General features: G+C 38.3%; 1 protein-coding gene across 1 annotated transcript in view; it reads right to left on the reverse strand.

Moving 5' to 3' along the window:
* The window catches only part of LOC145245674 (zonadhesin-like), a 248,332-nt gene that overhangs the window by 177,162 nt on the left and 56,102 nt on the right, over positions 1 to 15,068 (reverse strand). Inside the window, exons 6-8 of the mRNA XM_080107232.1 lie at positions 13,442 to 13,622; positions 4,741 to 4,988; positions 142 to 449 (exon numbers count right to left, since the gene is read on the reverse strand). Coding sequence (XP_079963358.1) covers positions 142 to 449; positions 4,741 to 4,988; positions 13,442 to 13,622 — 737 coding nt within the window. The remainder of the gene's footprint in view (positions 1 to 141; positions 450 to 4,740; positions 4,989 to 13,441; positions 13,623 to 15,068) is intronic.

Raw genomic sequence — 15,068 nt, forward strand, 5'->3', positions numbered from 1 at the left:
GAAACTTTACGTTAATTGATGATTGTCTCTGTAATGGAAAATGACTCAAACGACAAGATAATGAAATAATCAAACCAGACAATGAGAAAAAGCTATCATAAAGATTACTTCATAGTAAAAACATAAAAAGATTATCCTTACTTCTTTGAAGGTTTGTCGCTGTCATCCGGTACAAGATAACTTGTTCCAATCTTTGAATATTTATTTTTAGCACCTGATACATCAACTCCTTCTTTAGTTCGATAATCATTCCTTTTCCCGTCGCAGTCACCGCAGATTCCAGTTAGATTGCCGCCAAATGTCGCTTTCGGTACACACACTTTAACTCGGCTTTTAAAGTCAAACTTCACTTCTAGACCCCATGGTGTTGTGACACAAACCCAGAAACCAGAGTAAGCAATGGAAAACTTGTTTTTTGTGTATGGAACAGACACAACCTCTTCGTTCACCTGGTGAAGAAAGAAAACAATGGATGTAATGTTAGAAGGCGAATTACATATCTTATTTAGTTACACCCCTCTCTCTCTCTCCTCTCTCTCTCTCTTCTTCTCTCTCTCTCTCTATATATATATACATACATTATATATATATATATATATATATATATATATATATATATATATATATAAAGGCACAATATATCTGTAATGAAAACAAGGCGAGAGATTCATTCTAGTAATCTTGAATTCAATTAGGAATCCTACTACTCGTCTGCTTGACAAGCGGAAACGTACATTTTTTGTAATTTGGATTATCAAGGAGGAGATAATCCATAATCACAACATACACCCCTCAACTTCTCAGTCATAGAAGTCGTTAGAAACGAATTAGTTATCTTATTTAGTTACACATATTTCTATTTACATATAAAAGGCACAGGACAACATCTACCTATCTACAAAACTGATGGTCTAACATGCCATGCTTTTTCCTTCCCTCTTATATGGTTTCGAGACGTGGACACTGTATTGGAGAATTGATCAAGACAGAGAGAGAGAGAGAGAGAGGGAGGGAGGTGTGTAAATTATATTGAAGTCAGGATCAGCTGATTGGATTGCGTGTGAGTCATGTGATCAGGTTAGCTGAATCGTGGAGATTTGGTTTAGACTTAGAAGGGAGGGGGGACGCTGACGTGTGTAGAACAGAACCACACAAGCCAGATTCACTTTCCATCTTCTGCGAGACATCTGGAAAGTGAAATAAACTATAAAACCAATTTCTTGTCTTGGAGTGATTGAATCTTTTTCCAAACCAGGTACCAAGTCTCCCCTCCAAGACGAGATGATTCCAGATGGACCAAGATCCAAGACGCAGAAGGTATGTTGAAAAATACATGTACCATACATAACAGGCATATGAACATATCATTTAATAGACTGGACCACTAGACGATCACACACGACATTAAGGCTGATTTCGGTCAAAGCCAATCTCCATCAAATCGAAAGACCTGGAGGGTTATGCCATGGACAGACTAAAATGTCGAGGCTCAGTTCATAAAGTTGCTGCCGATTTTTAAGAGGCATTACTGCCAGAGAGAGACACCGCAGTGCAACCTTAGCAGCGATAACAACAACTGCCCTCCGATGTCCTCACTGTTCAAGAGCCACCTCCGTATTCATAGATGAGATGCAAAACGAAAACGTTATCATCAGAGTCGATGTACTACGAACAGCAGGCAATTTGTCTGTGTGTGTGTATCTGTGTGTATGTGAGTTCATTCCCTATGGACCCCGAAACACTCGAAAACTCTTAATATGATTGAACAAAACATATTTTCCCCGTTTATCTGGAGAGGAAATAATAAAAAACAAAATCATGTCCCGTTAGAATTCAGATTATAACAGTAAACAAATCTCGTTGGTGCTTCTTAATAAATTAGAAAAACTATGGTTTTAGTAAAACAAACAATTAAAACAATAGGTTCTTTGATAAGACAGTGGCGCGTTCGAAACGCCTGCTTCCGTTTAGAGCATAATTAAACCATGATACTTGACTTTTGCATTTTAAACTTTAAGTCAAACAATTATCTTATCTCTACTATTATATAAAAGTCACTTTGTCTGTGTGTGTGTCCGTTCCCTATGGACTTTGAAACGTTCGTTCCCTATGAAGCCGCTGTTGTTTTGACAGAGTAAGTAGTGGAAAACCCTGTTAATGTGACCGAGGAAACACATTCTCCCCGTTTATCTAGAGAGGAAAGAAAAAAATCATGTTCCGTTAGAATTTTTGTTATAACAGCAAACAAGTCTTATTGGTGTTTCTTGTTAAATTAGTAAAACTAGGTTTTAGTAAAAGAAACAAAATTGTAAAAACTACAGATAACAAAAAGAAACCTTCTCTACCACCAATAAAAATGGCCAACGACACTTTATCTGAGAGTACATCTTTCCTCGGCCTAAAGTTCACAGGAAACATGAGTTGGAACAATTACATTGAAAGCATTGCCAGGGCCGCTGCAAAGAAGGTAGGCTCTCTCTACCGTGCTAGAAAACTACTAACACCCGAAAGTATCCTGTACCTCTATAAGGCCACCATTCACCCATGTATGGAGGATTGTTGTCATATTTGGGCTGGTGCATCTGCTACTAGTCTCTCGCTCCTAGACAAGGTTCAAAAGAGAGTCACCAATCTGATAGGCCCTGAACTGGCATCTAAGCTTCAGCCTCTTTCCCATCGACGAAACGTTGCATCCCTCTGCCTGTTCTACAAGTATTTTAATGGAGAATGCTCTGACGAACTGCAAGAACTTGTGCCCCCACGACGTAAACACCCTCGACAAACCCGACAGGCAGCTAAGTCTCACCCCCAATCAGTAGAGATCCCTAGATGTAAAAGATCTTTCTACTCCAGTAGTTTCTTCCCCAGAACCGCTAGACTTTGGAATTCCATTCCAGGTCCCTGCTTTCCCTCTGTACTGACGTGCAGAAGTTCAAGTGTAACGTGAACCGATATCTAGCTGCCCAAATCCCTACATAGTACCCCAGTAGATGTTGCTCCTGATAGTAGCCCCCTACACCAAAGTGGCAATGTGCCTTGTTTGGGGTGAAAATGTAATAAAAAAAAACAAAAAAGAAAAAAAAAAAAGGTTTCTTAAGTGATATCATTAGAGAATACAATAATTAATAAAGAAAGAAGAAAATCCATTATCAGTTTGTTAATTGACGTTAATCTCATGTTGCCAACGCAGTTCTAACATTTCAAAATACAACTGCTGAAAAGCCCTGTCGGTGTGGCATTAGAATACGCCGACTGCCCCCCTGCGGAGGCTAAAAGTCCCTCAATGGGTGTCCTGGATATGACCTTAAACTATATCCAGTGGTGAGGCCCCAGCTTGTGGGCATTGGGGAGTGTGGAGCCACCCTTTAATTACCACTCTGACCTGGAGTGGTAGTACCTGTTAGGGTCCCAACTATGGGTTAAATAGAAACCGACGGGAAAACAAACGTATTCTATTAAAAAAAGTTTTCTTTGAAATCTTTGGATTCAGCATTAAATAACCCAAAAATGGTTGATATGCCGTAAAACAAAAACAACCAACCAACCAACAACTGCTGAAAACAACGCGCAGATCTTTACAAACAGACTTTCTTTCTCCAACTTTACAACATGGCAAGAAAGAAAAAGAGAAAAAAAAGTTGGAGAAAACAAAATACTGAGGATGGAGTTTAGCTCCGAAATATATTAAAATTATACATTTCAAACAAGTAAAATATTGTTTATTTTCCTTAATATTACGTTGTGATTTGGCTTTCAAGCGCACTTGATGCATATTTTTGTTATATAAATACACTTGTTTTGCATTAGCGTGGTTATTCTAATGGTGCTTATATCGATCAAAACATTTTTATTGACACCAAAATATGTTCATGTGAATTGAAAAGTTAAAAACCGCAAAAACTTTCTTGTCAACAGGAATTTTCTTTCATTTACTAGGACTTTACAATTTTCTTTTTAACTGAATTCTAACTGTTTCAAATTTAACATCAACCATTCCACAGCCCTGTTTTGTCATTTTAACTCAAAATGTTGGAGAGATGCGAAAACGGGAATGGTACCATTAAAACGAGCAACCTTTATCCTCGTCTATGCAGTTGTTGTCGTTTTGCCACGTTTCGGCCAACTCATCCTCTGGCCTTCTTCAGGTGATTAACCGTGACGAGATAGGAACGAGTCTTGTAACTGTATATCCAGTAATTACTGCCTTCCGTAGTTGTTTTCTCCCCACATGTTGAGCCAAGTAAACCTCTGGCCTGTTTTGGATAGGATTAAAACCACTATCTTCAGACAAGGCTCACTTGGAATAACAGAGATTCAACGCCTCTATCCACTGCACGACGCGCCCCAGAGGACAATCAAGGTTGGATTTTTTGGTCTTAATCCAACTTTTTGTTCCTATCTGGTCTTCCATTGTCGGGTTCGTACCGAATGATATTATATATTATTTTTTTATTGCAATCCTTTGAAATGGTTTCCAATAAAAAAAAGTATATGTATATAATATAGAAGACATATCTCTACCTCTGACCCACTTAATGACAGGGGGTTGCTCTCTTAGAATGTCACACCGTCAACATTTGCAAGAGAGAGATGAAATTCAGTTAACATAATAACGCAATTTGAAATCCCCTCTAATCTAATCAGAATAAAAAAATTGAATCAAAAAGATAGGAGGCTTTACTTTTGGAATGACTCTTGTAAAATAATTTTAGGGTTTAATTCGAATTCAAAATCACTTACCTCTATTGTTCTGTCTTTGTTTAATCGAATAGTAACGTTTTTAAGCTTCACATCAACCATTCGGGTAAAGGAAACTTTCTTATTTTTATACCGGTGTTCGTTCTTGACTTCAACAGCAAAATATGGCTTGATGGTACTTTGTGTCAAAGTATATTTGCAAATCCCCATGAAGTGAATCCATTGGTTATCGTATGTTTTATAATGAGGGTCACCGGAACCAATACACATGCATCGACCTTTACTTGGAACTTTATAACAGAAAAACAAACATAATTAACATCTTAGTAAAGTGTAGATAAAATCGTAACTTACTTGGTTAGCATGTGTGCGTGCTTAAAAGGGTCGGTCGTGTAACAACAAAAAAAGGAAAGAACAAATGAAAGGTTAAAACAGCGACACCCTATTAGTTTATGGTTGACAATCACATGACAGCAACGCAGACTATCACCCTTTTTATGCAAACCCCACTCTCCCCAATGGTTTACTTCTACTTGTGCAGCTGCCATTGCTCAGAGGTAACACGCATGCCATAGATTTATCTGGTACAAACAGACAAAAGTATATAGAAGCTAGAAATATTAGCAATAGCTAAGAGTGAATATACTGAAACCACCATGAAACGCATTGAAGCGCAGAAATTAGGAACTTGTGATTTTGGGAAATTTACAATAGTGTAGTAAATAATGAGCAATCGACAATACCCTCACTATCAAATAATCACGAGATTGTTTGCACAGCAATTGAGAAAGCTAACATGCTTGCCCGTCAGTTTGCCTCAAACTCTACCTTGGACCCAGCAAGCCATTCCCTCCCTGATTTTCCTCTGCGGACAGAAACCACACTAGATTATCTGAAAATCACCGTTTCTCAAGTACATGATATCATAAAAACCTAGACACCTCAAAAGCATGTGAACGTGATCTCATCCCAGCTGTGCTATTAAAAAAATGCTCTGCTGCGGTTGCTCTCTAAACTCTTTACCAAATGCCTTAACGAATCGTGCTTTCCTTGCTGATAGAAAACTGCTTCTGTGGTACTAGTTTATAAAAACTCTGGCGAAAAAACTGACCCATTAAATTATTGCCCAATTAGCCTCCTCCCTCTTTTCGCCAAAAATCCTTAATTAATCAAGCTCTAGTCTATCACCTTACAGCTGCTAAACTTCTGTCAGACCACCAATATAGATTTAGGCAAGCCCGTTCTACTGCAGATATTCTAACTGTAATCTCTGAACGTTTATACCAAGCAGTAGATAAGGCAGAGGAGGAGAGGGCAGAAACCCTAGATATATCTAAGATTTTTGACAGGGTATGGCACGATGGTCTTCTCATGAAAATAAAATCCTATGGTATTAGTAGACGAATGCTTAGCATAATTAAATCCTTCTTAAATGAGAGAAGAATCCAGGTTGCCCTCGATGAGCGTACATCCAAAAATTTTTATATAAATGCGGGTGTACCTCAGGGATCAATCCTTGGATATTTGTTGTTTCTGGTATTCATAAATGACTTACCTGATAAAATTGTCTCTGAGATGGGTATATTTGCCGATGAAACCAGACTCTATAGCAGGCGCTTATGTAAAACTGATGAGCACATATCTAAGGTAATCGTGGAAACTCTAGAGGAAGACATTCAGTCTGTAGTGGAATGGGGTCAAAAATGGATGGTAACGTTCAACGCTGCCAAGACAAAGCTCGTTTCTTTTAATAATTATATGAAACCTTTCCAAGCACCAACAGCAATGGCTAGAGATATTTTACCTGAGAGCACTTCGTTCAAGCTCCTTGGCTTAACGTTCACAGGAAATATGAGTTGGAATAGATACATTGAGATCATTGCTAAGGCTGCTGCAAAGAAGGTGGGCTCTCTCTACCATGCCAAAAAGTTACTTGCACCTGAAAGTATCCTGTACCTCTGCAAACCCACCATTCGCTCATGCATGGATTGCTGCTGTCATATTTGGACTGGTGCATCTGCTACTTATCTCTCACTCCTGGATAGGGTTCAAAAGAGAGTCGCCAACTTGATAGGTCCCGAACTGTCATCAAAGCTTCAGCCCCTGTCCCATTGACGAAATGTTGAATCACTCTGCCTGTTTTACAAGTATTTTAATGGAGAATGCACTGACGAACTACAAGCACGTGTGCTCCCTCGACGAAAATACCCCCGACAAACCCGACAAACAACAAAATCCCACCCCTACACAGTAGAAATCCCTAAATGTAAGAAAGCCTTTAACTCTAATAGCTTCTTCCCCAGAACTGCTAGACTTTGGAATTCTCTTCCGGTTTCCTGCTTTCCCAACTGTACTGACATGCAGAAGTTCAAGTGTAACGTAAACAGACCTCTTGCTGCTCAACTCCCTGCATAGCTTCCCTGCAACTATCTTGTATATATATATATATATATATATATATATATATATATATATATATATATATATATATATATATAATAGTAAAAACAGGGCTGTAAAGTAGATGTTTAGAAAAAAGTTTTTATTATTCAGCAGAATACTTCAAAACTGGTGTGCTAGGTAATCCTTAATCCACGGAGTTTCAAAGAATGCTAATTATTCTCATCAGAGGAAAAACTATTAGCAAAATAATCAGGTAGTCACACTAAATATTAGCATTTCTCTGTATTTGCTGGTTACTGCATAGGATGAAACTAAAAGTTTTATGGGTTTTAGTCACAAAACTTAAAAAACAAAAGAATATAAATATGCAAAGTAGTTCATGCAGACAGATCATTCAAAGTTCAACATTAAGACAAAAAGCAACCAACCATATATAGAGAAAAAGTCCAGTGTAATGGATGTTATCGGTTGCAGGTAAATGAACAACAGCAGATGCTCGCCTCAGTTGTCCAAGTTGAAAACAAAACGTCAGAAATTGGAGTTTAAAAATTTGAAGACAGCCAAAATATTGCTTCCATTTTGGCTGGATGAAAATGAAAAGTGATGAGAGCTTTGTTTTTACTATTATTTATCGTAAGCTCTACTATCGTCAGTGAATGTATTGAGCTTTTTCATTTGGTTGGGATTAAGATATAAATAGCTATATTTTTATTTGTTTTTGGAGTTTGCTTTTTCCTTCATTAGTAAACTCCTTCTCAGCGCTTTCTGCTATATGTATGTGTATACACACACACACACACACACATATTTATATGCATATATATGTATACCATATAAAAAGACAATGTTTCTACAGACTTTACCAAAAATATGGGATTAGTTCTACTTTTGCAAAGGAACATTGCTTTTCACTCTGGATACTTGCTTAAGATAATTGGATTTTACCTTCATTGTGGCAATCTTCAACCAGTCTGGAATGTAAAAACAACATTCGTTTCCATTCCAGAACTACCACTCTAATCAGATACCTGAACCTCATATACTTTTTATAGTTCAATGCATCTTTCTTTTTCTTTTTTTTTTTTTACAAGGTGGTCACCACTTATCAAGGCCCGGAAGCCACTCAAGGATAAGGGTTATTGTAAGTACTGTACGTTAGTGTGGATATTTAAAGTGTCTACTTAAGGGGGTGGTTCATCAGGAATTTGTCTACGTTGGACTTGAAGACATCCAAGTTGTAGTCAGGAGGGAAGCAGGCAGACGGAACAGAGTTCCACAGGCATGCAGTTCTAAGAAAGAAGCTTTGTTCATGGAATCCACGTTTTGATTTAGGCATAGATAAAGAGTGGGGAAAGTTTTTGACAGTGGATTCAGCTAGACGGGTGTTTTTGTAAAAGATTGATGAGGGGGGAACCAGAGATTGGAGTTCAGACGAGCACCTGCCATGAAAATAACGATAAAACAAAGATAGGCTTGCAACGTCTCTTCTGTGGGAGAGAGGTTGCAGGGTAGAGAAAAGGACATCCCCCACTAAGCCACGAAGTCTATTTTGTACTCTGTCAAGGCAGGATAGGCTGTTTTTAGCAGCTCCTGCCCAGATATGGCAGCAGTACTCCATCCTTGGGCGTACTTGGCTTTTATACAGATAGAGAATTGCATCAGTAGTGAGATATCTTCTGGAGCGGTAGAAGGACCCGACTATCTTTCCAGCGACCTTGGCAACAGACTTGATGTACGTGTTCCATTTCAGATCAGGAGTAAAGGACAAACCCAGAAGCTTGTCAAAACATGGGGCTTTTCCTAGACGAGAGCCATTCATTTCAATTAATGCCAGATGGGGATCAGAGCGTTGATGATGTAAAGATAGGAGTTTGGTTTTAGATGCATTAAAAGTAACCAGCCATGTCTTCCGCACTGAACCACTCGTTCGAGATCAGAGGAGAGAGAATCAGAGAGGGCTTTGTCATTTACAGCCTTTGATGTGTTGCCAGTCGTGTCATCAGCATAGATGTCAACAAATGATTTAAGTATGTGTTTAGGGAGATCATTGATGTAGATCAGGAAGAGAGTTGGGCCCAGGATGGACCCTTGAGGGACTCCAGCATTAATACTGCAGGCCTCTGGTTTTTGTCCATCAACCACTACTCTTATGAGCCTATCAGAGAGAAATGATTTAATGATAGAGAGAATATTTCCAGTTATACCGTAGCTGGAAACCTTGTGAAGTAGGCCTTTATGCCATACCTTGTCTAAGGCCTTTGATATGTCAAGAGCAATTTCCCTGGAAAGGAAGCCTTTGTCAAGAGATTCACTAATCCTATGAGATATAACCGTTAGCACATCTGCTGTAGATCTTGCAGAAGGAAACCATATTGCGTGTCACTAAGAAGGTTATTTCTGCTGAGGTCGTTCACTATTTCTCTATTTAATATGGATGCCAGCAACTTACTCATGACACACAGGAGACTTATTGGTCTGTATTGAGAGGGAGATGACTTATCACCTGAGTTCTTAAATACAGAGCATACTGATGAAGTTTTCCAGGGTGTTGGAAAGCACTTCTCCTTAAGACAATGTTTAAACAGTTTCGTAAGTATGGGAGCAAGTTCTGGTTGAAGCTTTTTTAACGCTATAATTGCGATGCCGTCAGGGCCAGTAGCTTTACTGGAATCAAGGTTCTTGATTAGCTTGGCAACCTCATGCACAGATATGTGTATGTTACCTAGCATGTTCTGTGTTATAGGAGGAAATATGGGTAGTTGATGGTCTTCATCGCATAGGGTAGAATTAGTTGCAAAGTTCTTGGCAAATAGTTTGGCCTTGTCTGAAGCTGACGAGAGGACCTCTGGTCCGTTGATAATGGTTGGGATAGAACGTACACTTCTGTTCAGCATCCTAATTGTTAATTGCTAAACCAAACCGCTGCTCAGCTACTTTGGATTTAACAGACTGGGCATATAGCTCTCTTGCATTTTTTATTACTCTTTTACAGTGGTTGCTGGCGGTCCTGAAAGCAGCTTTAGTCTCAGTGCATCTATTATGTTGGTAGCTATGGAAAAAGTGATTTCTGTGTGTGATGGCAGCAGCACATTCTGTGGATAACCATGGCTGCCTGGTAGGTTTTTGTTGGAATTTTTTAGATGGTATGAATCGGTCTATGCCTACAATTAACCATTCGGTCAGGTCTGATACTATAGAGGACACATCCTTTTTAAACATGGAATGCAGAGATAAATCAGATATAAATGTACAGAAGCTATCCCAGTCAGCCATAGAGTATCGGTATACAGTACGGTGGATGGGTACATCTGGGGACTTATTACATTTCATTTTTATCTTAACTGATACGACAGAGTGGTCAGAGGATCCTAGAGGAGAAAGAACGGAACATGAACATAGCTCAGGGGAAGGAGAGAAAAAGGTCTAGGAGGCTTGCATATTGACCGGTAGCATCAGGCACATGGGTGGGCTCGCAAACAATCTGAGTGAGGTCATAAGCAATGGCAAAATCATGACAGAACCTCCCCTCATCGTCCGTCTTATTTGAGTGGGTCAGTCATTCCATGTTATCGACGTTGAGTCACCACAGATGTGGATGTTAGCCGAGGGGTGTGCAGACAGGATGTGGTCTATTTTCTCAGATATGCTCTTAAAGATGGTAACTCCGCTGTTGTGGGGCCGATATAGGGCAAATATAAATGCAGTGGTGTAAGTAAATGCAACCCGGAAGCACATATAAGGTAAATTAGGGTCTTCTCTAGAGATATCCCTGCCACATGGGAAGCCATCTTTAATGTAGGCACATATTCCATGCCTATGGCGATCTTGGGGGTCAGATTTAGATGTTAAGTTAGAGTATCCATTAATTATGAACTCATCTAGGGAAGTGGTTGGCCCTATTCCAGTTTTGCTGCTGTGTTTTCTATATCCCTTTAAAAGATTATAACCCTTTATATATTTTCAATGTATGTGCTTCATAGCAAAATTATATCAAACCAAAACAAATATTTTGCTAAAGATTTTTCTCTGAGGAGATGAGCCTACATCGAAATCTATAGATTAAGGAAAATACTTTAAATGCTGTATTCCTTGTTCAAACGATAATTTTTTGTTTTGAAAATTATATTTTCTGAAAGAAATTTAATTTAGATATAAAACCTACAATTTTTAATTTGCTCTATCTAGTATATTACCAAGAGGTTGTCGATTAATTGTTATGATCTTCCAATTCTTGTAATAAATAATTTTACCAAGAATTATTCATAAGTTTTGCTTTCGGTTTCGAGTATAGCTGATGGCACTTAATTCATTTATATTTTTATAAGTAATCTTACCAAAAATTCTTCATAAGTTTTGGTTTAGGAAATTAAAGTTATATATATATATATATATATATATATATATATATATATATATATATATATATATGTATGTAGATATATATATATATGTATATGTATGTAGATATATATATATATATATATATATATATATATATATATATATATATATATACGAAGGGCGTGCAATAAGTAATGCCCCTGACCCACTTCCAGTTGTCTGATCTAGCTGAAATTTTGCATGTGCAATGATTTATATCTCTACGGGTTATGTGGCAAATTACAGCTCTGAACTAATTGTGGTTTCTGTTTTACAGGTGTTTGAACTGAGTCAGGTGTGAAATGGAGCCTGTAGAATGTTGAGCAGTGATCTGGTTTTTGTATTTGAAAGGACGCACACCACAGGAGACTTTTGATGAAATGAAAGAAACTTATGGTGATAATGCCCCATCATATGACCTTGTAAAACGCTGGCATCGTGAATTCAAACATGGCCGGAAGTCTGTGGAAACAGCTCCCAGACCTGGTCACCCCCCCTTCTGCCATTGATGAGGCATCTGTCTGTCAAGTTGAGGCTGCCATTTTGGAAGATTGGCGCATTACTATTCGCCAAATAGCCCAAGATGTCAAGATTAGTACAGGGTCTGTGGAAACTATCATTCATGACCATTTTCATATGCAAAAGGTGTCTGCCAGATGGATTCCCATGTTGCTCACATCATTCCAGAAGCGAGAACGCATTGAGTGCTCGGGGATGAATTTGGAGATGTGCCAAGAAGATGAGTCAAAGTTTTTCAAAATACTGATTACACATGATGAAACCTGGGTCCATCACTATGATCCAGAGACCAAAGTCCAATCAATGCAGTGGAAGCACTTGGACTCACCACCTCCAAAGAAGACGCACACCACAGGAGACTTTTGATGAAATGAAAGAAACTTATGGTGATAATGCCCCATCATATGGCAAGGTCATGCTCACAGTCTTCTGGGACCAGGACAGAGTAGTGATGACAGATTTCTTGGCAAAGGGTACCACAATTACAGGAGCCTATTATGCTTCACTTTTGAGGAAATTAAGGGAAGCTATCAAAATCAAGAGGCGGGGCAATATCAGCAATGGTACCCTCCTCCTGCAGGACAACGCTCCATTCCACAACTCGCATTTCACCAGATCAGAAGCACGGGTGTGTGGTTATGAAATTATCGCTCATCGTCCCTACTCTCCTGATCTTGCACCCTCTGACTTTCACCTCTTCCCAGCCATGAAATTGTTTTTGAAAGGAAAGCATTTCCCTGATGATGCAGCCTTGATTTCTGAAGTCACGTCATGGTTGGAAGACCAAGCTGGGGTGTTCTACAAAAACAGTCTCTAGAGCTGCATCAAACGATGGGAGAAATGCATAACTCTGGGTGGTTCCTACGTGGAGAAAGACTAATAACTGTGCCAAGTTTCGTTGCTCTACTGCTATGGGAAGTGGGTTAGGGGCATTACTTATTGCATGCTCCTTGTATATATATATATATATATATATATTTCGATCCTGGCTTGAGGTAGTTGCCTGTCTAGCTGCACTGATGAGCTGCGATACAGCGAAACAGTACTGTATGTGGATGACTATATATATATATATATATATATATATATATATATATATATATATATTCTTCATAAGGTTTGCTTTCGATTCAAGCTGATATATCCAGGTCATGTCGATATATTTAAAATTTTTTTTTGATATCATAACTTTATAATATAAAAGAATCGATAAAAAATTTATTCTATAATAATATATACGAAATCTGGATAAATTAAAATATGATATTTCAGTATATTTTACAACCGGGCTATGTCAGGCGTCCCTGCTTGCTTGGATAAATATTTTTGCAGTTTTAACATAAGGACTACACAGCCTTCGGGCCCAGATCAAAGTGTAGTATCTGTTCCAGCAGATACTGCAAGCAAAGACTATATGTGGGGGTAACTATGAGCTTCTTACCTTTAACACATATTCTGCCCCGACGAACATATCCTTTATCGCAAACACATCTGCGTTTTCCATTTTTTACTCCACAATGAGAATTTTTTGAACAGGGACGCAGTTTCGATTCTCGCACTTTTTGATTCGCCAAGCAGATTATTTTTTTCTTGCAGTCTTCAGTTGTAAAAGTTTCAGCAAGCTGAATAAGGAAGAAATAGCAAGCATATTAAATGAATGCTAAGGAAAAGATGACGAGACTTCATTAAAAATAAAAAGCAGAAAGCGTCTGCAAGTATAGCCACACACAAGTCAGATAAAAATAAGCAAAAGATCATTTAAGTTAGAAATCATTCTAAGAATACCATTGACTTGACTTTTAATTGAAATATTCTAGTGTTCACGTCAATTGAAAAAAATAACTTCAAATTGAGGAGGTGAAAAGAAAGTTCGCACAATGGAAAATTGTTATTTAAATGTAACTTTAGGGCATAAATGCAACACAAATACAACAGGAACACAATGAACTAGTTAATATTTAGTAGCATAGCCCTTCTGAAATTTGACAGCCTGCAATCTTTTGGGAATTCCTTGAATTAGATTGCAGCAATACTCCGGGGAAAGGGTATCCCACTTTTCTTTAGTTTTTGTCCACAGTTCTTCCAAATTTCAAATTTTATCATTGCATAGCTGTTGCTTGATGTAATGCCATGCGTTTTCGATAGGATTGATGTCTGGAGATTGTGCAGGCCAATCCAAACACGAAATATCATGCTCTTTCAGAAACCTCTTGGTATTACCAGCTGCGTGAATGGGACCATTATCCTGCATGAAGATAGGATTATCATCCAAATTCTGACCAAAGTCGGGTAGAAAATGCTCAGTCAACATATTGATGTACTTGGTCGAATTAAATACCGAAAAAACCAGAAAACACATTAAGTCACAGAAATTGAGAACTCGCAATTTCTTCAAAATTTATAATAAAGGAATCAAGAAATATTTTGTCATTCAAGATCCATGATGTCGCCTGCACGACAACCGACAATGCTTATTTGCTTCCCCTGCGATTAGCCTCTATCCACCACATTCACCGAATGGCAATACAGCAGCCCTAGTATTTTGCACCTGCTGATAGGACAGTCTCCTTAGTGATTAATCCAAGGTTCGGGTCCCTGACTATCAGGCGGATAATGTCAGCCCGGATAAAACGATTACCTCCAGCACCCTTACTAGTGACATGGCCGCAAGGATAGACATAGAAACAGAAAATTTCTGACATCTCAGGCTACTGTTCACGCAATACTGCCAACCTAGAATACAGCCTTTTTTCTCCCTTTGTCAGAAAAATCACTCATTGGAAATGAGGACTGAGGGACAAATAAGGAGAAGCAAGAGTTTTGGGAGCTGCCAATAACGCGTCCACAATGCATTATCTACTCTCCATTAAAAAAAAATCCAATAATAATAATAATAATAATAATAATAATAATAATAATAATGATGATGATGATAATAATATTAAGTATTGTACTTAATATAAGTCCAATTGACGTGTAGAAGGAAGAATATGATGATAGATTCCCCTCTCAACCTGAAAATGAATAAAATTGTCAGATCTATTTCATACATTAACACCGATTTTACA

Source organism: Euprymna scolopes, chromosome 23 (assembly GCF_053919585.1).
Source record: "Euprymna scolopes isolate OS-2025 chromosome 23, ASM5391958v1, whole genome shotgun sequence".
Classification (NCBI taxonomy): Eukaryota; Metazoa; Mollusca; class Cephalopoda; order Sepiida; family Sepiolidae; genus Euprymna; species Euprymna scolopes.